The following is a 27,977-nucleotide window of genomic DNA, read 5'->3' as shown; positions in this document are numbered from 1 at the left end:
ACTCTTGGCAAATTTGGTGTGCTACCTTGACATTTTTTATTGTAGATTTGACATAAAACTGTATTTCATATATCAAGATGGATAAGAGGATATTTGTACGCAGTATGTAAATCTTGGAGGGGGAGGAGGTGTGCTGTCTGTATAAAATTGTGCCATATTGTCCTTTAATGTTGGTTCTGTCACAATCCCCTTGTAGATTGGAAATGAAGGGCTAGCTGCTGATCTTACAGATGACCCTGACACAGAAGAAGCATTGAAAGAATTTGATTTCTTAGTAACGGCAGAAGATGGAGAGGGAGCTGGAGAGGCACGGAGCTCAGGGGATGGGACAGAATGGGGTAAGAGGATCAAATGAACGTTGGTTAAGTAACCCTTCTACTATAAATGTATAATAGTTCATGTATCTACTAAAACCAAAAACAGTGTAGTATTCGTGGTGTTCAAAAGCTAAAAATAAGAAAGAAAATAGAACAATAGGCTTTATAGTATTTAATGACATAAATAGAATTCAGATTGAGGTATGCTATCTATTTTGTTTTATGTCTTCCTTACTATGAGTGCTGTTTCTTAGGGTAAAATTCTAGGCACAAATTAAACTCCAAAATGCTATGGTAAATGTTTTTATTTCTTCTGCGTTCTGCTGTTTAATTTCTTGCTTAAAGAATTCATAGAATTTGTCATTCTACCATCAGAATTCCTCTCTGCCCTCCCAAGCAATTTGTGTGTGTGTGTGTGTATACATCACTAATTTTGTGTTTTAAGAAAATAATACTAGACATGTTGAAAACCAAGTTCATTTGTTTTTGGTGAAATTGCCAGCTGTTCAAAATGATTTCATTTTTGCCCAAAATATATTGAAATATGTGATTATGTAAAAACTAATATTTTAGGATGTAGTGAAAAACACACTTACCTGGAAATTCCATTGAAATGGGATAGGGCTGTGTTCGGAATTAAGGTAGTAAGGATGGCTGTTGTAAATAACATATTTTGTCTAACATTTAATATATCTGTACCTGGCCTTCTACGAAGGAATTAGGGCCAACTTAAAAAGGAACAAAACATTAAAAATACCAATTTAAAACAAGCTACACATCACAAAACAGCCCAAACCTTTAAAACTTCAGCTGTCTAGAAAGCTAGCAGTAACAGCCATAAATACTAAACAGGAGCAAGTCATTGGCATTAAAAGTATAAACACCAACTTCACCAGAGATGTAGTGGGGGAAAGGAAAAATAGATTTTTAAAAAAGAAACATGGACAGTTAAGTCCAGTCCCCCTCAAAGGTCTTCTGAAAGAGAACTGTCTATGCTGTCCTCTGACAGGTCAGCAATGAGGGGATTGAAGTGAGCCTCTTGGGGCAGGAGATTCTGTTGTATAGAGCCTCAATGAGAAAAAAGCATACTCTACACTACCCACCAGTCTCACCTAGCTCACTCCAGGCAGGCAGATGGAAAAGTGTAGTCTTGGTTGATTTAAGCTACGGGCAGTTCCTTTTAGGGCTTTAAAAGACAACTCAAGCATAGTGGAAAGGCTGCATTGCTGACTGCTGCAGTTATGGAGGGCTAGCCTTCTGGTGATCTGATTCCTTTTTTGGTGATGCTTACTTGGCCCTTTATTTATTTATTAGATTTTTATCCCACCCTTCCAGCCAAGGCCCGCTCAGGGCGGCTTACATAAAATCAGTACATAATTTACAATTTAGAGCTGGAAGGATGTATTGCTTGTTACACAGCACTGTTACACTGATTGTGCACACTGCACATCACATTTGGGGTTTCTCCTAATTGCTACTTCATTGTGTTCGAAAGTAGAGCTGATGTGCATGTTGAAATTTGCTCCTTCACATGGGTTGGTTTATCTAGATTGGAGCTGTGAACACTTTTTAAAGCAGCAGCAAAGCAGTATGATTTTACTTCTTGAATTGATGTTCATATAACAAATTTTGTGTCCAGTGGCACCTTTAAGACCAACAAAGGTTCTTAAAGTTGGAGCTCTCCAAATTGCTGCTGTTTAGATAGCTCAGAAGTTGACTGCTATGAAATTTAGTAGTTTACAACTGATACTGCTGATTCCAAAATTTCATAGGGCTGTGATTGGATATTAATGTTGAAGAAAATAATGGAACAAGTATTAGGCCAAATACATCCTTATGTGATGCATACTGAACAGAATTAGTCAATTATATACTGTTTTAGACACATGTGCCCCTATTTTTATAATATGTCCACATACCAGCATTCTCTCTCTTTATCAAATAGGATCTGATATTTTTACCTACCAGCTGAATATACCAGGCTCATTGCTGCTTCTTTTGAGTTTACTTAAATCTGTACTTGGCATTCTTTGATTTTTTTCAAATTCCACAAAGTAAACAAAATATCTGTTAATTAGTGAAATTGCCCTTTCCTAATTCAGCAGGATGCAGGAGAGATTATTAAAATTAATTAGGAGGAGCTTTTCCATCACAGTTTAACTTTTGTCTGTTAGGTAAAAGATGTGGCTGATTTCATGAAATTTGCAGTTATACTGTTAAGTATAAGAGAGAACCCTCTGCTCACCTGTGTGAGAAACCAGGGCACATGGGCTGCTCTGCTGAGGGGAAAACTCATGTCAGCAGCTGGCCTGGCATAGTTGTATTGGTGGTGAATGAAGAATCTCATGACAGCGGGAGAGCTGGTGGTGCTGTAAAATAATTCACTCTGATGAGGTGGCAAGGGATGAGATCACTTGACTTCAGTCCAGCCTTGTCTGCCAATCAGTGATGGCTACAATAATAGGCTTCATTCTGGAATACCTAGAATAAAGAGGAGTTTGTTGTCCCATCCAAATCAGTATGAAAATATTCAGTTAAGTCTATTTCTTGGAATTCTTATTTGCTGTTATCAGATTACTTTCTTTCCTTTCTGATTTCTTCAAAATAAAGTTCTAGTTATATGTGAAAAGTAATGGAAGCAAGTAAGAAAGTGCTACTGTTCCCCTATGACTTGTCGTTTTACAAGGCAGCAACGTATATATTTAGCTAATTGTTGCTTTGTAAGTCTTGCTTAATGGGAACTGTAGCACTTTTCACTTGCTTCCGTTACTTTTCTGGATTTTCCTTCCCACCTTAATGATCTTTTCACCTTTCTTCTGTACTTCAGTTAACAAGCTATATACCCATACAGCACTTCACAGTTTAAATTTGGGATTAGGGCCCCTCATAGGAATTGATTTGAAAACAGCTACATCTCATTTTTGTTGAACTTGAGGGAAACTGCAGTGTACGGAATAATTATAAAAATGTTTACTGCTCTTCAGAAGAGTCGGCAAGATTGAAATGTCATACTATTGGGAAAATGTCAGTGGTTCTTATACAGCTTGTTCTCTCCGAGAGGTGAGAAATAACACATTGATAGTGGTCTTGGCATACCCAAGTTTTACTTATATGCTAATTATCCATTTGGGTGCTTTAATGTATGAATAGAGTTATGGTAACAGGTTTAGTGATGCTTACTTTATAACTTGTTACTTGCTTGGTCACTTTTAGTAAATAAAAATTGTCCCCATGTGACCAATGATGCATCATTATGGTGTTATGTAGTGGTCAGAGTGCTGGATAGGATCAGGGAGACCCAGGTTCAAATCCCCACTCTGCCATGCAATTTTGCTGGGTGATATTGGGCCAGTTACCCACTCTCAGCATAATTTACAGGGTTGCTGTGAGGATAAAATGGAGGAAAGAACAGTGCAAGTTGCTTTGGATCCCCACTGGGGAGAAAGGTACGTTTTAAATGAAGTTAATAAATATAGAGCCATATTTGCAACTGCCAGAGTGATGCCTTTTGATTGCACTGTTAGGATTATGTTGCACTTATAGCTAGTTCAGTTTTCATTCTAGCTTTAAATAGTACTAGTTTTAAGGCTAAAATGGAGAGAAGTCCTCTGTGTCCCCATTTGGGACATGAGTTTGGGATAGAGGCATTTGTCTGTGTATTAGGTTAGCAGGAGGAAGGATAGAAATTATTATTTATGACTCTGTATTAGTGGTTACTGGGGTGTGCAAAAAAAATCAGTATTTTTTGGGTTCGAGTGTGTTGAAACCGAAAAATATCATTATTTCCTGATTTCCCCAAATTATTTGGGAAATAATCGGGATTGCTGAATTTATTTGGCTCCATTATACCCAATGGGGACTGTCCCCATAGGGTATAATGGAGGATTTAAATTTTAAATGCTTGCTGAGTTCACTCTCCAAGTCATGCCATGGTGGCGATGCAACTCTGTGAGTAAAGTCAGCAAGCATTTAAAGTTTAAATTCCTTTTGAGCTCACTCACCAAGTCGCGCTGCCACAGCAGTGTGACTCAGCAAGTGAACTGAACTCAGAAGGCATTTAAAGAAACCATGGTCTGTTTAAATGCTTTCTAAATGCATCTGAATACAAGCTGGTTAATATTGGCTTTTATTCTGGCGCAGCTACTTCAGTAGCTGAGTACAGATCTCTAATTTGTATTCGACTGAATAAGTACCCCAAAATTACAGATAAGCTATTTTTCGGATATTTATTTGGCTTGGTATATACCGAGTGCACACCCCTAGTTGTTACAATGCTGGTTTTATGTTTAAAAATAATCCGTTCTGTTCAGCCCGTTGTAAATTCACAGTCTTCTTCTATTAAAACATGATTCACAGCTAAAACACAGTTAAAACATGATTCACAGCTGGCCATGGGATTTTCTTCACAGAACTCCCATGGCCAGCTGTGAATATGCAAAGTTTCACACATTCAGACCTTTTCATACCCTTTTTCTGGATCATCATCATATTTAATGGTTGATCTCTAGATGAAGAGAAACAGAGAGGCTTAGCTTGTCCTTTTGAACCAGAAATTATGCTGTATAATTCGATAGTGGGATGGGTATTACAAACCCTTGGGGTGGCTCTTGGAGTAAGGGGGGGGGGTCCTATGTTTCCTTCTTCTGCCATCTTATTTTTACAAAGAAGAGGCAGAGTGAACAGAATGGAGCCAAATCTTATATCAGAGGGTCAGAATGGTCTCCCATTCAACTATTTGCAGGATTTCCCAGTTAATGAGGTAGCTTGTCCCTGCAGGGGAAGGGAGTATTTGCTATAGGAATTTTTCTGGAGATGCAAACTGTGTGAACAAGTGCACAATTGAATGCAATCAGTTAAAAATGTGTTGCTTAGAACAGAAATCAAATACCATCAATTTCTTATATATGTTATATCAAGAAGACTGCTGACTAGAAGAACAGCTTTTTTGGAAATATTTTCAAAGTTGCAGCCCAGTTTTATGCAAGCTTGTAGCACTCCCTCATTTCAACAGGCTTACTCCTAAGTAAGTGGGCACAGGACTTCAGGTACAGTTTTAAAAAAGAGTTTCTTGAGTCATGCTTACTAGCAAGTACACTAAAATATTCATCATATTTTCAAAGCATCTGTCCATGATATTGCTATTCAAGTGTCTGGTTTGTACTGTAACCTTTACTGAATTAAGGGTGCTTAAATTTATTTAAAATTACGAACATTGTACCTAAGGATATTTCATGCAAGACCTACTGTTTTCAGTGGAACTTCCATGTAATGTGTTTATGATCTGGCGTGAATTCCCACCACTACAGTTTTTGGCAGACCAACCCTCCTGCCATTGTTTCCCCCCAAAAAACAGTAATGGGTTCTTGGGATGTGGCGCAGGGTTTGTAGACTTTGAGTTCATGCTCTTTTAAAAATAAAAACATGAAAAAGAAGAAGGCAAACAAATATAAGCCTGAAGAAGTTTAAGGGTATGCCAAACTGTCTTGACTTGCATCTATATTTTCAATAATCTAATAGACTTACCCTTTAAGTTGTGTTGTATCTTGGTCTGTTTCTATAGCTACTAGATTTTACTGCATGTAGAATAAAGTGGAAGAGAATGCATGGTGGTTTTGTAAACAAAATGATGCTGACACTTATTTCAGTTTGCACTTTAATGAATGATATTGCATGAGCTATATTTATTTGCTTGTTAAATGCTGGCTGGATAATTTTTAATACTGTCTTACTAAAGATGCAGTAATTTCATGCACTAAAGTCAAACCGTTAATTCTTTTATTTCTGTGAATAGAAAGTAATCAAAACGTTTTCATTGTTGACAAATTATCCTAATGAAAGGGTATGAAAAAGATATGACCAAAATTGGAAGTGTTTTACAAAACAAGAACTGAAACTGCACCTTTAAAATGCTGAAATGTAATTGAATAACACTTTTTATTTTAATGATTAACCTGTAACACTCACAGCAGCTTGCATTGCCAATTGCTGATTATTTTTCTTTCAATAATATGCTGCATGTAGACAAAGATGACCTGTCCCCAACTGCTGAGGTTTGGGATGTAGACCAGGGACTAATAAGTAAACTGAAGGAACAATACAAGAAGGAACGAAAGGGGAAGAAAGGGGTAAAGAGTAAGTGCAGATTCTGAATCTTGACACAACTCTGAATCCATGTGGAAGACAGTTGTTTTTTAAAACATGTTTTTGTTTTTTTCATTTTAACACTTTGCAGGCTTGGGGGCAACTAACTTTAACTTTCCATTGATAAATTGGCAAATCAAAATTTCATCTGCAGTTGAATTTTAAATTTGGACCTTGCAGGTGGCAGCAAGAGGTAAAGAAAAAATTATGCTGCTTCACTATCACCTAGGAATACATTATAAAGATGATGAGGACTTAAAATCTGAGCTAAATACAAATGAATAGTATTGTTTCTGACTTTGATCAACTTTGCCAAATTTTAATAAAATTGTTTTTTTTAAAGCTCCGATTAGAAAAGTTTTTTCGTAAATGCCAAAGATATCAGCCAGTGGGGGGGGTCCACAGACTTTGGGCTGGCTTACTAACTATTGCCTTGTAGTCACCATTAAATTTTCATCTCAAAGTCTGTGCATGGCAGAGGACTAGGGAGGGCCTGTACCTTGTTTCTCTCCTTGCTACTCTTGTCATATACAAACGTCCTGTACCAAGTGAAACAAGACCTAGCTAGCCTTGCTCTCAGGTCTTCTACTGTTTGCATAGGGCATGGGGAGTGCCAAGGATTTTTCATATGGACGATTGGGCAGGGGGGCAGGGAGGAATAGGTTTTGTTTGACTCTTTATGGAAGGCAGAAGCAATACTTTTCTCTCATGCAGGGGTTCTGCACAGCCACTGTGAACTGAGAGTCTGACTTCTGTGCTGAGTTCTATGCAATTCATGCAGAACTGAGGGCGGGGGGTGGGGGCTGGTATTGGTGTCCTTATGACTACTTTTGTGGAGCCATGACTTGACTTGAAACCTAATTTTAAAGCTTAATTTTGATTTACGCACTTGAATTTTTAATTACATGCTTGATTCACACTTCTTAATACACAGTCATCTTTTAAATTATTCTTGTCCTTTTTGTACAGTATCATTCTCAAATTTCATGGGGCTAAGAGGAAGATATTTGCTTAATGTTTAGTGAAATTAATTTTCTGTGAAATGGTGAAATGGATATGTTCTGTCAGAACATTTAATTGTTAGTGCCAGATGAAGTTGTTGTTGCTACTCATTGCTATCTCCTGTCCTTGACCACCATCTTTATTCTTTTTGCTATTCATTTTGACCCTTGTGTGGCCACTCTAGTGTGTCCTCCCCTTTAAAAAAAAAAACTCAGGCTCACACTAGAAGTTGCACAGTAGGGGTGCATGGCAGCGGCTAGCAATTAGAGACTCATAACATGACATTGTGCTCAGTATTTCTTCACTTCCACAAGCAGCAGCCTGTGAAGTAGAGTAAGGTCAGGGATGTATGGTAACATCATATCATATATTATTTCATGTTTCCCTTAAAGTTTATACAGGGTGCTTGTTCTCAAAGCACTCATGGCAATCCTATGCAGAATTTCTCCAGACTAAATTCCTTTGTTCAGTGGGCTTGGACGGAAGAAATTCCATGTTGGATTGCATTGGTAGTCATGGTTCAGATAACAATGTGTGAATGAATCTGGGGGATTATGCACTTCCCCTCTCCCTCCCCTTAAAGATTTCTGCGTTTACGGTAAACAAAGTTTGCTGTTTCACATGTACTGGCAAACTGTGGTTTGTGCTTGTCCTGCAGACTTGAATTCCAGAATGATTTGTTCCCAGTGTGGAATCTAGTTTGCCACAGATCCAGAAATAACTTATGAACACACACATGTCTTATACCAAGTCAGATCATTGATCCATCAAAGTCAGTACTGTCTATTCAGTACTAGCAGCAGCTCTAGGGTGTCTCAGGTAGTGATCTTTCAGATCATCTGCTGCCTGATTAATTTCACTGGAGATATCTTGGGTTGCACCTGGGGCGTTCTTCATGCAAAGCAAATGCTATTCCACTGAGCCACAGTCCCTTATCTTGCTGCACATTAAGGAGAGGCGAAGACATAGTGAGCATACAATCTCAAGAATCCTCCAGGCTGACTCATCTAGCAGGAAACCTTGTTTTGCTTTATTGTGTGAATCACATCTTTTAGAAGGGTGTATATGTTTTCAGGGAAAGAGAGATTCCAGTAGCAAGTAGAGTGAAAACCACTACCCAAAGCAGTGGTTTAGCATTATAGCTTTCAATACCTATGCTGATTGTGGAAGCTGAAGAGCAGCAAAGGTTCATATGGGAGTTTCTGGCCACATAGGCTATTAGGGCCCCAGTTGCAAGTTGCCATGTGCGAAGGTTCTGTGCACTTGCTTGCTGCAATAGATGACTGTTAGTGAATTGGAGGGCATGGAAGCAGTGTAAGATTAGAATAGGGTATGGATTTAAAAATCTTGAGGGAGGTTGCCTTGAAGAGACGCTTGGATAAACATTAGAAGTAGGTTTGAAAGAGCAGAGACTTAATTGTAGTATATGTACTTTGTCTGTAGATTTGACATTTTGGACATCGGTAGGTTTACTTCCTAGTATCCAAGGGCTCAGATGTATGGCAGTAACAGGAAATGTTTTGCTATCTGTTTTAAAAAACACTTAATGTTTGTCTGGCTTTGTGTGTAAATTCATTTGAATAGATTAATGCATTTTTAAAAATAGTGTTGCACGTTCTTGTTGTTACTTGCCTAACCCTATTCTGAAGTTGTTTTCTGAATTAGTCTTTTCTACCACACTAGGGAATGCTCTTAGTCCACTATAGAGCTCTACCTTATGCTGACAGTATTTAGGTATTGGTTGTAAATTAGCTGGATTTGAAGTCTGTAGCTTAGATCCAGCACAGTGTTTCCGGAGTGGAAGGATGTCTACCCACAGAGTGGAACTGTCTTGATTCCTTCCTTCCACTGTAGTCCAAAGTCTACCCCCCTCCCCCAATGCAGCTCCCTCTTCCCTAGGAGCAGCAGGAAGGGGGAAGCAAGGAAGTCAAGGAATCGCTGAGCTGGATCCAAATCTGTTTTGCATTAGACTCGCCATATAAATCTAAACTCTTACAAGCTATGTAAGATTTATTTTACTTTTTTACTGGAAATCTATCAGTTTAGAAATAAAATGTAGATGAGTAGAAATGTTTATTGGAGGTGAATATATGTGATGAAATATAGAGAAAATTGGACATGGTACAGTTACTTTGGAAGGCAAAAAAATGTAGAAGGGAAGGTTTGGCAAGATTTTTGGTGGGTAGAACAGCTAGCTGATAAAATCTCTGCATTGGTCCCTGAAAATCAACTTCCCTGTTTGTTAACATTCCCGTGACATTGAACTATCAGCATAACCGACCAGCTTAGCAAATGCTTAACATTTAGAGCAAAATGAATGCATTCCTAAAATGTATCTTTTCATTACTGAAAAAATATTTTATTTAAAATAAGTATTGTCTTCCCCCCCAGAATAAAGCAGCTAAACATGCAAAATAAAATATCATAATTGATAACAATTTCAGAGAACATTTAAACATATCACATTTTTCAAAGTAAAGAGTATCTAGTACATTATACAAAATCTCAAGTCTCATTTATAAACCACAGCAATTTGAGTTGCTAACTAGGAATACCCTAATCTTTGGAGTCTTCATTCTCTTCCCTGGCTTCGCATCCTACTACATTCATACCTAATGCTAGCAGACAAAGTAAAATTAAAACTGCAGTCTTAGCAACAGGAGTGTGATTTACCATTCAGTACTCAACCCATTCAGCTCTTTCCCTTTGATAACAGTTTCCACAATTGTGTATATGCATGCTGTTTCTTGACTGAAAGCCAAAACTGCCAGCTGCCAGAACTCTTCCAGCTCTGTAACTGGAGGGTCACAGTCCTGTTTTATGGTTACTACAGGTTCTAGTTTTAATAGGACAGACACTGCTAGCAGAGGTTTATATTCATTCTTATATTAAGATCTGTGGTCTGCAGGGTATTGCATTATAGTTCTCTTTTGACTCTCAAGCTATTAGAGTAAGTTTGTGATTGCCTTTCATCCCCCTGTCCCAAACTCATCATAATAGCACTCAGGAGTATTGTCTTTTCCCAGTTCTGTACTGTCCAATATTTTCTCTTTGTAGGTTTGAATAAATAGTACCTGATTATCTGGAATAGTTACCTAAATGCACAAAGGTGACAGAAGCTTTTATATTTGGTAGAACTGATAAGTATTGTACATGGCTGTGGCTTGGTTAGTTTAAAATATTTGTTTTAGTAAATAAAAAATAATTTCTTATTTATACTTAGAATAGGGTGTGTGTAGTGCTCCCCTCCCTGAAGGCTTGTTTCAAAACAGAAGTAGTAGAACCAGTGCAGAGATGTTCTTTGTTTACAATCCCAGTAGTGGTGAGGCTCCAGAGAGTCTGATGGTACATGAAACAATTATAGTGCTAAGGCTAAATAGCCTGTAGCCATCTAGAAAGGCTTTATGATAGGCATACATAGAAATAAAATACTATATATGATGGTAATAGGACATTTCTCTGTCCTCGCATAGGCCATATTGGGCACAGAAGTCTTCACTACTTCAGGTCTAGAACTGCATCTTAAGCATTGTATACAAATACTGACATTCCAGACGTTATTCAAGGAATTGTTCCTTCCTTGCTCGATATTGCCTTTTGACTCCTACCAGCACGATAACATCTTAATTTAGTCCAGAAAGTCTTACCCTTTTACTGACTGAACTTAAGTCCAAATGGAAGTGCAATTTTCGTTACTAAAAATGAGTGAGCCCTGGAGAACACTACATATCACAGTAGGGACTCCTTGCAATTGGCAAGGGAGGTTAGATAGTTTCAGTTCATGCTAGAGCTTCTGCAATGGCAGTTCAGTCTTTTGGGATGAGCTACTTAAAGAAGTGAAGAAAGTGTCATCTCCGGTAATCTTTAGGAAAAACTAATTATTATTTTATTTTAAAGGGGCCTTTGGAAATTGGCACGTTGTGATGATTGCTTGAATCTGTTTTTGGCTTTAATGTTTATTATTTGTACATCTGGAAACTGCTTTGCGTATATTACAGAAAAGCAGTCTATAAATATTTAAAATAAATATTCATTCTTCTTGTTAGAACGTGGTGTTTGGGCATTTTTATACAACCAAATAATATAAAAAATGTCACATACTATCCAAGTTATTACTTCAGTTGGGCAACACACCTTGCACCAGTGGTCAGCCAAATGCCATAAGAACATTTGGAGGTAAGGCTAGATTGTCAAGCCACCTGCCAGTAGAGGAATATTTTTCAGGGTTGAGGCTTCATGGTAGAATCCTTATCTGGAAAATTATCTTTGGTGGCTGAATCCAAAGCCAAGCCTCCAAATCAGGTTCAGGACCTCAAGATGCTAAATGTAATTTCTGCCTGTTTTTTATTTTCAAAACAAGAAGGCAGTAGGATTCTGAAAGCATATGTAGATTGGACATTCTGAGAGATGCCAAGTTTAAGAGAGAATGATTACAGTAAAGGTCCTGGATTACAAGAATTTGAACTCTGTGCAATAATACAAGTTCATGCCATCTATCTTTATTCCTTTCATTGATACATAATTACATGTTGCTTTGCAGATGAACTTTTTCATCCAAAGACTGTTCATAAATTATATTGTTGTGGACAGATAATTTCTTAGTTCGAGCTGCATCCAGTGCTGACTCAGACAGATTTGTAGAGAGAGAAATTGTGCTGAGTTTACATTGCTTTGGCATCGGTGGACCCTGTCCAGAAGAAGAGTATGCAGGTGGATGTTCAAGTATTACTATTTGTTCTTTCTGTAGTTTTTATCCCTTCTGTGCATTGTTCTCTGCTCACTGTGCTCTGATGGTAACTGGACACAAAAAAATCATCAAGGTTATGGTGATTTTTACTTAGCCAGGGCAGCTGTGGGCTTGGCTGATAGCAAGTGTATATCTTCCTTGTCTGTTTCAGTTGAGAGCTCAAAATTAACAGTATGAAAATTGAAAAGGGAAATGCCAAGGTTGCACATGATTCTTAGTGATCAGGGCCTTATTAGTACATAGCCACCAATTTTAGTATATGAAGATGCTCCAGAGCACACTTCTAAAATTTATCTTCAGCTTCACTAATATAAGAATTACCATGTCTTTGTCTTACAACAGGAGAATTCAGTAAGTGCTAGACATAGATTTGACTTACATAAATTTATAAACAACATCAGCAAAAATACAAATAGAAGCAGGCAAGAGCCTTCACTCATGAACTTCTGAAGGCATGGCCAAAAGGCTTGGCTTTATGGAGCCTCCAAAACCATCCTGTGGAAGCCCATTCCATAGCATAGGTACAGCCAGAGAAACATTTCTTAGTTGTCCTAAGGGGGGGAGATGTACTAATGCTTGGAGTTGGCTTGTAGGCACATATGGGTGGTGATGGGCTCAGAAATATGAGGGTAGCAGGTCAGGAAGGGTCTTAGTTAACACCAGCTCCTTACATTGAACATGGAAGTAAACAGGCATTCAGTGTAATGATCTTAAACCTGGGGTAACATGTTTAAAATGTTTATTCCCCATTAACAGTGTACCTGCTATATTCTGCACAGAAACAACCCCACATAGAATACATAGTCCAGTCTCAGTATTACTGTAGCATAGATCAGTGTGGCTGTGGTAGTAAAGCTGTGATACACTGAATTTGAAAAAGGAGACTTTCCATGCCCTATAAAATTGGTAAGGAGTACTTTTTGCCAGCTGGTTCGCCTGCTTTTTCAGCAGAAGGGCTGGATTTAATAGAAAACAGAGAGTGAGTATAAATGGGCAATTTTCTCAGTGGAGGGTGGTAAGCAGTGGGGTACCGCAGGGATCAGTACTTGGTCCACTGCTTTTTAACTTGTTCGTTAATGATTTGGAGTTGGGAGTAAGCAGTGAAGTGGCTAAATTTGCGGATGATACGAAGTTGTTCAGGGTGGTGAAAACCAGTGAGGATTGTGAGGCACTCCAAAGGGATCTGTCAAAGATGGGCAAGTGGGCGTCAACATGGCAAATGGGGTTCAATGTGGCCAAGTGCAAGGTGATGCACATTGGAGCCAAAAATCCTAAATATAAATACACATTGATGGGGTCTGAACTGGCAGAGACAGATCAAGAGAGAGATCTTGGAGTTGTAGTAGATAACTCACTGAAAATGTCGAGACAGTGTGTGACTGCAATAAAGAAGGCCAATGCTATGCTGGGGATTATTAGGAAGGGTATTGTAAACAGATCAGCCAATATCATAATGCCCCTATATAAATCAATGGTGAGACCTCATTTGGAATACTGTGTGCAGTTCTGGGCACCACACCTTAAAAAGGATATTATAGCTTTGGAAAAAGTGCAGAAAAGGGCAACTCGAATGATAAAAGGGTTGGAACACTTTCCCTATGAGGAAAGGTTAAAGCGCTTAGGGCTCTTTAGCTTGGAGAAACGAAGACTGAGGGGAGACATGATTGAGGGTTATAAGATAATGTATGGGATAGAGCAGGTTGAGAAAGAGGTACTTTTCTCCCTTTCTCACAATACAAGAACTCGTGGGCACTCCATGAAATTGCTGAGTGGTCGGGTTAGAATGGATAAAAGGAAGTACTTCTTCACCCAAAGAGTGATTAACACATGGAATTCACTGCCACAGGAAGTGGTGGTGGCTACAAGCATGGATGGCTTCAAAAGGGAATTAGATAAGCATATGGAGCAGAGGTCCATCAGTGGCTATTAGCCACAAGGTATAGATAGGGACTTTGGGGCAAGTGATGCTCTGTCTTCTTGGTGCTTGGGGGGGGCCAACAGTGGGAGGGCTTCTAATGTCCTGGCCCCACTGGTGGACCTCCTGATGGCACCTGGTATTTTTGGCCACTGTGTGATACAGAGTGTTGGACTGGATGGGTCTTTGGCCTGATCCAACATTGGCGTCTCTTATGTTCTTATGTTCTAACTCCCAAGCTTTGTGTCTGTTAACAATAAAGTCGAAAGTGTGTATCACAACTATCTCCAGAATCTCAGTTTACCCAACCAGCATCACTTCCCTTTTAGCAAGATTAAGCTCCAGTTCTTCCTCCATTTACTTCTCTGTTTCAGCCTAAATTTTGTACAAGGTAGAACTCTAACACAATTAGTCTGGAAGAACTGCCTCTATTACAGTTACATCTTAAGACTGGCATATCTTCCTGATCAATTTTTTTTAAAGTTCTGGCCTGAGGAAGAGCACCACGAAACTTATAGCATGTATGCTACACCGAGCACTTTAATCCTAAATATATCAATTTTTCTCCATTCTTCCAATTCCTACTGGAGGGATTTTATACATCTGATCAGTTGAGAGGCTTGATTCCGCCACAGCATTTTTACCAATAGAAGGATTGCCCTACAGAGCATGACTCTCACCTCCCTCCCAGTGCAGCCTAAAAGACCTTTAAGGGGGAACAGGATGGGAGGAGATGAAAGACATGCTCTGTGGGTAAAAATTCTCCAGAGTATTTTCATAGTGGATCCAAGCCAAAGTCTGTGATGTGACCCTTTTGAGGAAGTACAGTTGGCTTTAATGAAGGGTGCTCAAACAAAGCTCAGCAAATGTTCAATCTGTATAGATAGTGGATGTTTTCTTGAGTACATGTAGGAGTACTTTGGGGGAAAGGGTGTGTGTGTAGTAATACATTGGTTGAAAGGGTGTGTGTGCCAGGAAACAGAAGTTTTAAGTCTTCTTGTTGTTGTTCATGGACCAGTTCCCGCCAGGCCCTCCTGTCTTCCGCCATCCTCTGAAGTTTGCTCAATTTCATGTTCGTTGCATCTATGACACTGTCTAACCATCTTATCCTTTGCCGTCCCCGTCTTCTTTGACCTTCAGTCTTTTCCAGCATCAGGGTCTTCTCCAGTAAGTGCTCCCTTCTCATTTGGTGGCCAAAGTATTTGAGCTTCAGTTTCATTATCTGACCTTCCAGGGAACAGTCAGGGTTGATTTCTTTTAGGATTGACTGATTTGTTCTTTTCCAGGGAACAGTCAGGGTTGATTTCTTTTAGGATTGACTGATTTGATCTTTTTGCAGTCCAAGGGACTCTCAAGAGTCTTCTCCAGCACCATAGTTCAAAAGAATCTATTCTTCTGCGCTCGGCCTTCCTTATAGTCCAACTCTCGCAGCCATACATGACTACTGGGAATACCATTGCTTTGACCATGCGGACTTTTGTTGGCAGGGTGATGTCTCTACTTTTTATCATGCTGTTTAGGTTCGCCATCGCTTTCCTCCCAAGGAGCTGGCGTCTTTTAATTTCATGGCTGCAGTCACAGTCTGCGGTGATCTGGGATCCCAGGAACGTGAAGTCTGTCACTACTTCCACGACTTCCCCTTCTATTTGCCAAGGAGTGATGGGGCCGGATGCCATGATCTTAGTTTTTTTGATGTTGAGCTTCAAGCCCACTTTTGCGCTCTCCTCTTTTACCCTGAGCAAGAGGCTCTTGAGGTCCTCTTCACTTTCTGCCATCAGAGTGGTATCGTCTGCATATCTGAGGTTGTTGATCTTTTCCCCAGCAATCTTAATTCCCGCTTGTGATTCATCCAGGCCAGCATTTCGCATGATGTACTCTGCATATATATTAAATAAGCAAGGTGACAGTATACATCCTTGTCGTACTCCTTTTCCTATGCTGAACCAATCAGTTGTTCCGTATCCGGTTCTAACTGTCGCTTCTTGGCCCTTATACAGGTTTCTCAAGAGACATGTGAGGTGGTCTGGTACTCCCATCTCTTTAAGGACCTGCCATAGTTTGTTGTGATCCACACAGTCAAAGGCTTTAGCATAGTCAATGAAGCAGAAGTAGATATTTTTCTGGTACTCTCTTGCTTTCTCCATAATCCAGCGAATGTTGGCAATTTGATCTCTAGTTCCTCTACCTCTTCGAAACCCAGCTTGTACTTCTGGTAGTTCTCTATCCACGTACTGTTGAAGCCTAGCTTGTAGGATCTTGAGCATGACCTTGCTAGCGTGTGATATGAGTGCAATTGTGCGATAGTTTGAACATTCCTTGGCATTGCCCTTCTTTGGGATTGGAATGTATACTGATCTTTTCCAATCCTGTGGCCACTGTTGCGTTTTCCAAATTTGCTGGCAAATGGAGTGCAGCACTTTAACAGCATCATCTTCTAAGACTTTGAATAGCTCAGCTGGAATACCATCACCTCCACTAGCTTTGTTGTTAGCAATGCTTTCTAAGGCCCATTTAACTTCACATTCCAGGATGTCTGGCTCGAGGTCAGTGATTATACCGTCGTGGTTGTCAAGGACATCGAGGTCTTTCTTGTATAGTTCTTCTGTGTATTCTTGCCATCTTTTCCTAATCTCTTCTGCTTCTGTTAGGTCCCTACCGTTTTTGTCCTTTATCATGGCCAGCTTTGCATGGAACGCTCCCTTGATTTCTCCAATTTTCTTGAAGAGATCTCTAGTCCTTCCCATTCTATTGTTTTCTTCTATTACTTTGCACTGTTCATTCAGGAAGGCCTCCTTATCTCTCCTTGCTGTTCTCTGGAAATCTGCGTTCAGTTGGGTAAATCTTTCCTTTTCGCCTTTGCCTTTCGCTTTCCTTCTTTCCTCTGCTATTTGTAAAGCCTCATCAGAAAGCCACTTTGCTTTCTTACATTTCTTTTTCTTTGGGATGGTGGTGATTGCTGCCTCCTGTACGATGTCACGAACCTCTGTCCATAGTTCTTCAGGCACTCTATCTATCAAATCCAGACCCTTGAATCTATTCTTCACCTCTACTGTATATTCATCAGGGATGCGATCTAGGTCAAACCTGAATGGCCTCGTGGTTTTCCCAATTTTCTTCAGTTTAAGTCTGAATTTTGCAATGAGTAGCTCATGATCTGAACCACAGTCAGCTCCAGGTCTTGTTTTTACTGACTGGATAGAGCTTCTCCATCTTTGACTGCAAATTATATAGTCAATCTGATTTCGGTGTTGCCCATCTGGTGATGTCCATGTGTAGAGTCGCCTCTTAGGTTGTTGGAAAAGGGTGTTCGCTATGACCAGTGTGTTCTCTTGACAAAACTCTGTTAACCTTTGCCCTGCTTCATTTTGCTTTCCAAGGCCAAACTTGTCTGTTATTCCAGTTACCTTTTGACTTCCTACTTTAGCATTCCAGTCCCCTATGATGATGAGGACATCATTTTTTGGTGTTAGTTCTAGGAGGTGTTGTAGGTCTTCATAGAACCGGTCCACTTCAGCCTCTTCTGCATCAGTGGTTGGGGCATAGACTTGGATTACTGTGATGTTGAATGGTTTGCCTTGGAATCGGACAGAAATCATTCTGTCATTTTTGAGATTGTATCCCAGTACTGCCTTTTGCACTCTCTTGTTGACTATAAAGGCCACACCATTTTTTCTACGAGATTCCTGGCCACAGTAGTAGATATAATGGTCTTCTGAGTTAAATTCGCCCATTCCTGTCCACTTTAGTTCACTGATTCCTAGGATATCGATGTTCAGTCTTGCCATCTCATTTTTGACCACGTCAAGCTTACCTTGATTCATAGATCTTACATTCCAGGTTCCTATGCAGTATTGTTCTTTGCAGCATCGGACTTTCCTTTCACCATCAGACACATCCACAACTGAGGGTCCTTTCGGCTTTGGCCCAGCCGCTTCACTCTTTCTGGGGTTACTTGTACTTGCCCTCTGCTCTTCCTCAGTAGCATATTGGACACCTTCCGACCTGAGGGGCTCATCTTCCGGCATCATATCTTTTAGCCTTTTGATACTGTTCATGGGGTTTTCTTGGCAAAAATACCTGGAGTGGGTTGCCATTTCCTTCTCCAGGGGGATCACTCTTGGTCTGAGTTCTCTGCTGTGGCCTGTCCGTCTTGGGTGGCCCTACACGGCATAGCCCACAGCTTCATTGAACCACGCAAGCCCCCTCGCCACGACAAGGCAGTGATCCATGAGTGATCCATAAGTCTTGTAGTAGCAAGTTATTGATATTGTGGTATTACAAGCTTTTTTTTTACATGTAATAAGAACCTTCTTGTGGTCCCCAGCCTGAGAGAAGTCCGGCTGTTCTCAACTAGGTCTAGGGCCTTTTCAACCCTGGCCCCACCTGGTGGGTCTCTCTGCCAGAGAATATCTATTCCTTATGGGATTTAATACATTTCTGTAGGGCCTGCAAGACAGAGATATTCCGCCAGGCATTCAGTTGAGGACAGCGAAGGTAGGCACTCATACCCTCCTACTCACCTCGTCGCACTTCCTTTACTCAGGGAGTTGGTGGGAACAGAAGTTTCTCGTAATCTTAAACAATGTAATGTATTGTTTGATTAAGATAATATATATTTTAGTCGTTTTCAGTGTTATTTAATAGGTTGTTATTATGTTGGTTTTGATGTAAGCTGCCCTGAGCCTTGCTTGCAGGGAAGGGTGGCCTAACAAGTTCAATTTAAGAAAGAAAGGAAGGTTGAGAATTAGTTCATTGGGAGAGATAATACCGATTCCTGTGATGGAGAAAGTATTTCTTTGCCAAAGAAGGAAGAGCTTCTTCTTAACAGTTTAAATTCTGTTTCCTATTTCCAGCTTTTAATAAAGTTTATTATTTGAATTAGCTACATGGGAATTAGGGCATCATTTATATTCAAAGCATTTTATGATTTCATAGGATAATTTTACTATAAATGTTGCGTAAATCTCTAAAACTTAGACCTGCAACTATTATACTAATTTTCAAATAGGAAAAAAATTGTTACTAGTAAAGATTCTTTTGTAAGTGTAAAGATTAATATTTTTAAATTGTCTATTTAAAAAATGAAAAAGGAAGTTAAACTGTTTGTTGCCTCTTAGCCACCAATTTTTATTTTTGCCCCCTCTTTTGGTAAGCAAACCTTATGCTTTCTCAGCAGTGTTAACTTGTAGTATAAGCACTAGATTTTTTTTGTTGTTGCAAATATATCATTTGTGTGCATTCGTTCAGATATTATATTTTTGAAGTCCAAACACTGAAGCTTCCTGTCCTCTACTTTAAGCATAGCACAAAGAGATTACACTAAAACAATTCAAGTTTCAATAATTTTTTTAACCTGAAGATTAATTTTAATTGTAACGTTTTCCCACACACTATTATGCAACAATATGTGTTTCACTGAATCCTTTGTCTTTAACAAGATCACATTAAAATAAGTTTATTGATTAGCAAACTGGGCATATAAGTGGCTATCAGGTCATGCGGTAGCAATTAAATGAACCTTTGCTGCTGACGTTAATTTACAGGAGTCAACAGGACAAAACTGCACGACATGATAGCTGATCTGGGCGATGATGAGCTACCCCACATCCCTTCAGGAGTCATTAATCAATCTAGGTCACCCTCTTCTAGAATGACTGATCATGAAGGTGCAAGAGCAGAGGAAGGTACAATAAGTTCACCTACTTACTTGTTTTTAGAAGGTTTAATTTTAAAACCACATCCTTGCATAGTCCCTAGTGTTGCTTGCCTCTTGGTTCTGTAAAAGACTACCACCACTTTTATGTTCTACAACTTTTGGGTTGGATCCAGCACAGCATCTCCATGGGTGCAAGGACGTTTGCTGGTGGAACATGACTTTTGCAGCTTCCTCCTCTCACAAAGCCCAAAATCCCCCCCCCAACCATATTTTCAAGGTATTACAGGAGGGAGAGTTATTAAATGGAAAAAAGTGCTATGCTGGATCCAGCCTTTCTCTTGTTTCAAAGAATCTATTCAGATGATCTTGTTAAAAGAAAATTTGTATATGAAAATACAAAACAATATATTCTTAGTATCAAAGGGATTATAAAAAGGGCAACTGCTGTTAAACAATAACCTTCTCTGTAAATTTTGTTAATATTAGTGTGTTGTGAGTACCTTATCAAAATCTGGTTACATCAATGTTGAGTGGTACTGTGCTACTCCTATCTCCCAGGACACTGAGTAAAACTGATGAGTCGTTAGGTCATTTTAAAATAGTTTCTGAAAAAGTATCAAAACATACATTGTAGTGATTAGCAGCGCTTTCATCCAGACTCCACTCCTGAAAATCTTTGTGAAGCATAATCTTACCCTAAACAGAGCTCCATCTTGAAAATGAAGAGCCTGTTCCATCCTGGAATTCATGTGATGGCCATTATTGTGAGGAAATGTTTCAGCATTTTGAAATCCTTTGCCTGGTATCCTTTACTGTTGGGAAAAGAGCTCTATTGGGAACCCTGGTGGACCCCAAGCATTACTTTGTGGAAGTGATGTAATATCATAGGAGTTTCTCTTTTAACTTCTAAGTATGAACAGACTTGCTTCTCTCTGCCCTTAAACCATTGCCCATTCTGATTTTTCCATATGCATTTATTAGAAGATAAGCCATCGATGGGGAGAATTCTTTTTATGAAATGGACAGCTTCAATGCTGCTAAATAGGTCAGCTTAAATTAATAGAGGTAATGGATGTGTGGCCTCGTTCTTTCACCAGAGCATATCTCCTGTGAAAGTTTTCTCTAATTCTTTGCCAATTCTTTGGCAAGCTGCATAATGTGGAAAATCGTAATATGTTGTCTTCAGCTTCACTGTGGGTTCCTTTCCCACTGCTAGTTGTATAGCCAAGTAAACACAAGGCAAGATGTTTGTGTTTGGGGTTTTTTTTGTGCATTCAGTGATTCCATAAATTTGAATTTCAGAGTTGTACATTGTAGCCTTACTGTGTGTGTGCCTGTGGCGACAACCCGTCTCCAGACCTAGAAACTTAAATTTCACACCCTACAAACTTCTTTTTATGTATGTTTAGTTTTATAATTGAGGCTTAGTCTCCTAGTCCTCAGTAAGTACAATGCCTAGACTCAGGGTACCACTTGACCTGTTATGAGGTGACTGTAGGCTTGAAGGAACCGCATAGTAGGCTTGACAAAAACATCTAAGACAAAGGTTTATTTCAGGTATGTGTGGCTTTGGTTGTCTCTTAGTTTTTCTTTTCTCCAGTCCTTTCAGTATTAACAGTTTAAACAGTTAATGGAGAGCTGGGGCCTGAGAAAGTGCAACAGTTACAAAGCAGATTTCTTGTTTGACTGATTCAAACTTATAACATGGAACATAAAGGCTTTTGGTTCTGACAGGAATAGCACCCAAATGTTTATAACATGCAGCAGATAGGCTTTTAAACTGTTTTTTTTCCAGGTACACCATGCAAACCCTACCTATCTTCAAAATACCTAAGGTCCCTAAAGGACTCCCTGCTTAACCAGCAGACTTCCTCATTCTTCCCTCATCTAAAGTGCAACAGCCCTCAACTCTGTTGGCTGGCCAGCAGTTAAACTGCCAAACTCCTCCTCTTTATTCTTTTCCACATTCCTGTCCACCATTTGAAAGTGATTATCTGAGGCTCCTGGAGGGTGGAACTTGAAACTATCTGTCACAATGCCATGTATGTTTCGAATAGTGAGTCTGATTCTATTGGCTACTTACGGATTGTTTTGTTTCTGCTAGAGCTTCAATATAAGAAGAGGCAGATAAAATTAGAATTAATCTAATTAGGAAACAGGAGATGAAGCACTTTCTAGTACTGTAGATATCCTGGTCTTGCATGCATAAAATTACAGTGACAAGAATTTAGCCTCAGTACCAGATCTTCGTATTTAAGGTAGTTTTAGAGGGTAGCCATTGTGATCTGCAGTAGAACAGCTAGAATCGAGTCCAATAGCACCTTAGAAATCAACAAGATTTTCAAGGACAAAGCTCCCTTCATCAAATACCCTTAGTCAGATCTGATGAAGGGAGCTTAACTCTGGAAAGGTCATACCCTGAAAATTTTGTTGGTCTCTAAGCTTCTGCTGGATTCAAATATACATTTAATTACTGCTGACATAATATGGGCATTAAATAAAACAGTGTTTATCTTGAAAAGTGGTTTGTGGTATAACTAGCCTGATGTTCATGCTTGTAAAATAAAGGTGTAGACAAAGATAAAGTTAAAAATTAGCTCTCTTGTGCAAACTTGGAAAGTGAGATAGAAATTAGAGGAGGAATCCATGCCTCTCTTTATCTGGGCTATTATCTCCTAAAGAAAACTTCTAAAAGTTAGTTCCATGTGTGTGGCTGGTTTGTAATAGTAGAACAAAATTAAAAATCCAGTAGCGTTTTAAAGACCAACAAAATTTCCCCAAGTATAAGCTTTTGGAGAGTCAAGGGTGACTTCGTCAGATACCATCAGTATCTAATGAAGTGAGTGTTGTCTCTCATGAGCTTATATCTTAGAAAATTTGTTGGTATTTAAGATGCTACTGGATTTCAATTTTGTTCTCTTGTAAAACCTTAAGATTGGTACCATCTCAACCAAAAACACATGCTGTGAATCTGTTCCTCAATAAAGCTGTATTTGATAGTTTATTAAACTAGTTTGTCTTATTTTATGTTTTAGAATCATAGAGTTGGAAGGGGCCATACAGACCATCTAGTCCAACCCCCTGCCCAATGCAGAACCAGCCTAAAGCATCTCTGACAAATATTCATCCAGCCTCTTCTTGAAAGCTGCTAGTGAAAGGGAGCTTATCACCTCCCTAGGCAGCTGGTTCCACCTTTGAACCACTCTTGACTGTGAAAAAGTTTTTCCTAATATCCAGCTGATACTGTTCTGCATGTAATTTAAACCCGTTGCTTTGGTCCCTATCCTGTGCTGCCAACTGGAACAGCTCCTTGCCCTCCTCCAAATGACAACCTTTCAAATATTTAAAGAGAGCAATCATGTCCCCCCTCAATCTCCTCTTCTCCAAACTAAACATTCCCAAGGCCCTTAGCCTTTCCTCATAGAGCTCAGTCTCCAGACCCCTGATCATCCTCGTCGCTCTTTTCTGCACCTTCTCGATTTTGCCCACATCCTTTTTGAAGTGAGGCCTCCAGAACTACACACAGTACTCCAGGTATGACCTGACCAAGGCGGTATACAAAGGCACTATGACCTCCTGCAATTTCGATGCTATGGCCCTTTTAATACAACCCAAGACTGAAATTGCCTTTTTTGCTACCGCATCACACTGACTGCTCATATTTAGTTTGCAGTCCACCCTTACCCCAAGATCTCTTTCACATGCACTACTCCCCAGAAACGTATTGCCCATCCAATATTTGTGCTTGACATTTTTTTGGCCCAGATGTAACACTGTGCGTTTATCTTTATTGAATTGCATCCTGTTCGCAACTGCCCACTTCTCCAGAGTATTCAGGTCTTGTTGAATTTTAACTCTTATCTTCTTGGGTGTTTGCTACTCCTCCCAATTTGGTATCATCAGCAAACTTAATGAGTAGCGCTTGTACCCCTTCGTCCAGATCATTGATAAAGCTATTGAAAAGTACTGGGCCCAAAACTGAGCCCTGCGGCACCCCACTGGACACCTCCCTCCAATCTGATAAAATGTCATTGACCACCGCTCTTTGGGTGCGGTCCTCTAACCAATTCCCTATCCACCGAACTGTCATATGGGGTAAAAGATTCTTCGCAAAAGAGACACTCTGGCTTTTGAATAATAGTTTATGAATGTTTGAAAAGGTAAGTGAATGTGAAGTGAAATTGCAGTTACTCAGATGCCACATTCCTTACTACTTTCCTTTGTGTGATTGATAATGAATAAAATAACCATGGTGCATAAAACAGGCATTGTCTTGGTTCCAACAGATCTCTTCCCACTGCAGCTTTCTATCACCCTCCATCCTATCCTGAGAATTGGGACCATTAGAAATGACATCATATGTGGTATGGAGAGCTACAGTGGGAAAGGGAATTGGGAAAAATAGATTTTTCCTTTCAAAATGCTCTTGATTGGGACTTTGGAGAAGCACAAGAGTGCTGAAACAGATCAGTCTTGCAAATTTTGTTTCTTTTGTAATTCACTGGATCCAAGTTACAGGTTTTTGGCCGACTAAATGAAATATTCAACCCATTAGAATATTTATAAATGTTATTTTAAGAGTTTTTTTAAATTAGCTGGTAAAGACCTATTAAAGATTTATTGAGATAAATGTAAAATACTGTTTGAGCTAATACAGAATGTCTTTTTAAATAAAAAATGGCATGTGAATTGTTCAGCTTGATACTTTGTCATTATTAAATTCTTACATTTTATCTCCCAGGCTTAAGAAACTATCTTTATTTCTTGTAGCTGAGCCAATAACATTTCCATCTGGAGGAGGCAAGTCATTTATTATGGGTTCAGATGACGTATTGTTAAGTGTACTGGGCCTTGGAGACCTTGCAGACTTGACAGTAGCTAATGATGCAGACTACAGTTACGATGTAAGTGCAAATTTGTTTAAAACTTCCTGTATAAAATTGGGTTTGATAATAACTACACATATTATTGCAGATAATCAGAATAAGGTGTTTCCAAAATGAAATGAAAAGTTTAAAGAAACATGAGGAAATATTTATTTTGCTCTTTACTATGTGAAAATGAGTGAGAAAAAAGTTGTAGCTGGCACTTAAATGTTTACAGAATATATTTGCATTTCATATCTTGTGTGAGTTGGATTCAGTGGATCACGGAACACGCAGCCTGCTGTGACACCTTCCAAAAGCTGTTCCTAAGTATATGGGGACCCTTTGGTGAATTGCAGCGGAAAGATGTAATTGACAGAATTGGCTGAGCACCTTTTTGTGATCCCTTGCTCCATTCACAGAACAGCTTGCAGAAAAACTGAGGGAGATTATTTCTGCCAATTGTCTCTGGGTCCCAGTCCCCTGTGCTCCTTCCCACTCATTTCCTGAGGTTTCCCCAACGTTTCCAGGAACACAGGAGGCTGCAAGAAGTAGGGAGAGGTCTGGGAAAAAGAATTGTTTGCTCACGGTTCATTGGATTGAACTATTTTCTCCTAGATAGTTGACTCCTAGAAAATGGTTTTGTAATCAAAATTCGATTTAAAAAAAATCCAAAACATGCAAAAACTGAGATGATTATGTGAAAAACAGCAGGGATGTATGATATATTGCAGTATAATAAAGGTTGGAATTTGGGAGCAGGAAAAAAGTACTTGTAGTGGAAGAATCTTGCAAAATGTGGAAATCCTTGTTTGACTTCTGGAAATCCCCTTGCGTAGCTTCTGATCAGTGAGGCTTTGACAGGCATAGTTGAACCCTGAAGATTCCTCTCAGCAAGATACTTTTTAATCAAAAGGTTTGGTTATCAGCATTCTTGTAAAACCACAAGATTTCTGGAAACTGTATATCAAGTATATCCATATTGATATCTACAGCTTGTTAGTTTTGCTATATATATGCCAGTGAAGAATCCACAAGATTTTTTATTTGGCTGTGTGTATATTTGTTAACCTCCTGCTCTGTTATAGCTGCCAGCCAATAAAGATGCCTTTCGGAAAACATGGAATCCTAAGTATACGCTGCGCAGCCATTTTGATGGAGTGCGGGCATTAGCTTTTCATCCTGTAGAGCCTGTGCTGGTTACAGCCTCTGAGGACCACACTTTAAAACTTTGGAACTTACAAAAAACAGTTCCTGCCAAAAAGCAAGTATATGTTTAACTACTTATATTGTGAGATCTCTTAAATTTAACATTTGCTGAGATTGTGCTCACAGTCATCACCTTTTGGCTTCTGTGTTTCAGGAGTGCCTCTTTAGATGTAGAACCCATCTACACATTTAGAGCCCACATGTAAGTACTTCCACGTTTAAAATTTCACAAGAACTTGTTCCAATGCAAAGGATTGCAGCACAGTGTTTTGGCATATTGGCTGTTGCTTCTGCTTAACAATTTTTGCTTGCGTAGTTAGGCTGAATGTTTACAGTAAATGATATTGATAGATAGATGCACTCAATACTCTGTATAGACTTCAAAGTCTAACTTCTGAAGTTTGGTTTATAATATAATGTACTTAATATTTTAAATCATAATGTACTGCTTCTGTGTTTTTTAAAACAGTGGACCTGTATTGTCATTGGCAATTAGTTCTAATGGAGAACAGTGTTTTAGTGGTGGTATTGATGCAACTATACAGTGGTGGAATATGCCTAGCCCCAATGTGGATCCTTATGATACGTATGGTAAGCATCCTTTATGTACATCATAATGTGTTTAAATATATTAGCAACACTAAATAGAAGTGTTGAGCTTTCATCTGAGAGTGATTAGTCTTGTTTTCTTTTTCTCCCCCTACAGAGCCAAATGTTCTAGCTGGCACATTAATTGCTCACGCAGATGCTGTCTGGGGCCTTGCTTACAGTGGTGTAAAGAATCACTTACTATCTTGCTCAGCAGATGGCACTGTTAGATTATGGAATCCACCAGAAAAAGTGCCCTGCATTTGCACTTATAATGGAAACAGGGGTGAGGTGTCTCTTTTTAAAATTAAAAGCAATTGCAAGTCAGATTAAGTAATTAAGAAAAGATTTTGTAAAAAATCAGCTACCAAGTATCAGGTTTTTTTGAGAAGCCAATCTAAAGTTGATATTTGCAATAATTGTCTAGATCAGTGGTCTTTAACCTTTCTAGACCCTGGGACCCACTGAGCTGCTAAAGTGTGGCATCAGAGTCACATGACAGAAAGACGTGACTTTATTGATGTTAAGCTCAAGACCATAGGCAGGAGAACAAGAGAGCTGGGAACAGAAAGCACCACATGAGCACCAGTGAGGAACAAGTCAAGAGCCAGAACCATGAAAGCATTTTATATTGAGTGACTTCTTCTTGCTATCCTGCTGTTCTTTTTAGTGTGCTTAGAAAGAGTCAGGAGGGTTATGCCCTAGCTGTCTACCCATGTACAGTAGCTGCAGGTCTGTCCAAAGGTAGCCCAAAATAATGCTGTATAAGGGCACCTGACCCATGGGTTTAAGAAGACTGTTCTAGACACTTGCTACTTCCTCTATCTCTTAGAAGTCCACTAACCTTTAAGCGGAAACTGTTTGGTAGTCTGAGAATGATATGGTTTGCTTTCAAACCATGCAACCTGCATAGTTATACAACCTGCATTGACAAAAAAAAAATTAATTGGATTTTTCTAAATCCATCAGTTGGTTTTAATTATTATACAGATGAAAAGTGGAATACTGTTAAGGATATTTATGATCAGAAAAGTCAGTTGGTTGTAGAAATTGGATGAAGAATTCTCTTAATAGAAGCCATTTTGTTTCTTCTACTCCAGAGTATGGAATACCCACATCCATTGACTTTATAGGTTGTGATCCTGCTCATATGGTGACATCATTTAGTACTGGCAATACGGTTATCTATGATTTGGAAACATCCCAGTCATTGGTAATGCTTTCCTCACAAACAGATTCTGGTAAGTTAAACCTGAATTTATAGCTTGTTCCTCACCTCTGTAGCTGCTATTTGATTTTACAAATGTTTTGAAATAAAGGCACAGGGCAAATCCTCATTTCATGACAATGTCCAATTTAAATCTCATTGCAAAAATATATAGTTGCTTGAATAGGTCTTTTACTTCAGTGATGTATATGAGCTACTCATAGGGGCCGGTTTTTGTTCTGGACCAGATTCGTGCCAAACTAACAAAAGATGCTTCTGATGAAAATGTTATCCCCCCCCCCCCCCCCCCCAGCGCGCGCACTACATTCT

The 27,977-nt window shown here is 39.2% G+C and overlaps 1 protein-coding gene across 4 annotated transcripts in view; it reads left to right on the top strand.

Moving 5' to 3' along the window:
* Nucleotides 1–27,977, top strand: part of STRN3 (striatin 3) — a 73,681-nt gene that overhangs the window by 42,018 nt on the left and 3,686 nt on the right. For 2 of the 4 annotated variants that reach the window (XM_015421809.1, XM_015421827.1), the window contains exons 7-15: nt 197–338; nt 6,339–6,449; nt 19,666–19,806; nt 24,549–24,682; nt 25,732–25,907; nt 26,007–26,054; nt 26,322–26,443; nt 26,559–26,726; nt 27,541–27,681. In XM_015421809.1, coding sequence (XP_015277295.1) covers nt 197–338; nt 6,339–6,449; nt 19,666–19,806; nt 24,549–24,682; nt 25,732–25,907; nt 26,007–26,054; nt 26,322–26,443; nt 26,559–26,726; nt 27,541–27,681 — 1,183 coding nt within the window. The remainder of the gene's footprint in view (nt 1–196; nt 339–6,338; nt 6,450–19,665; nt 19,807–24,548; nt 24,683–25,731; nt 25,908–26,006; nt 26,055–26,321; nt 26,444–26,558; nt 26,727–27,540; nt 27,682–27,977) is intronic. The other 2 variants (XM_015421815.1, XM_015421821.1) reach the window with 2 other exon arrangements.

The sequence above is a fragment of the Gekko japonicus genome, unplaced genomic scaffold (assembly GCF_001447785.1).
Source record: "Gekko japonicus isolate JY-2015 unplaced genomic scaffold, Gekko_japonicus_V1.1 scaffold797, whole genome shotgun sequence".
In the NCBI taxonomy this organism is placed as follows: Eukaryota; Metazoa; Chordata; class Lepidosauria; order Squamata; family Gekkonidae; genus Gekko; species Gekko japonicus.
This window is presented reverse-complemented; position numbering and strand designations above follow the sequence as displayed.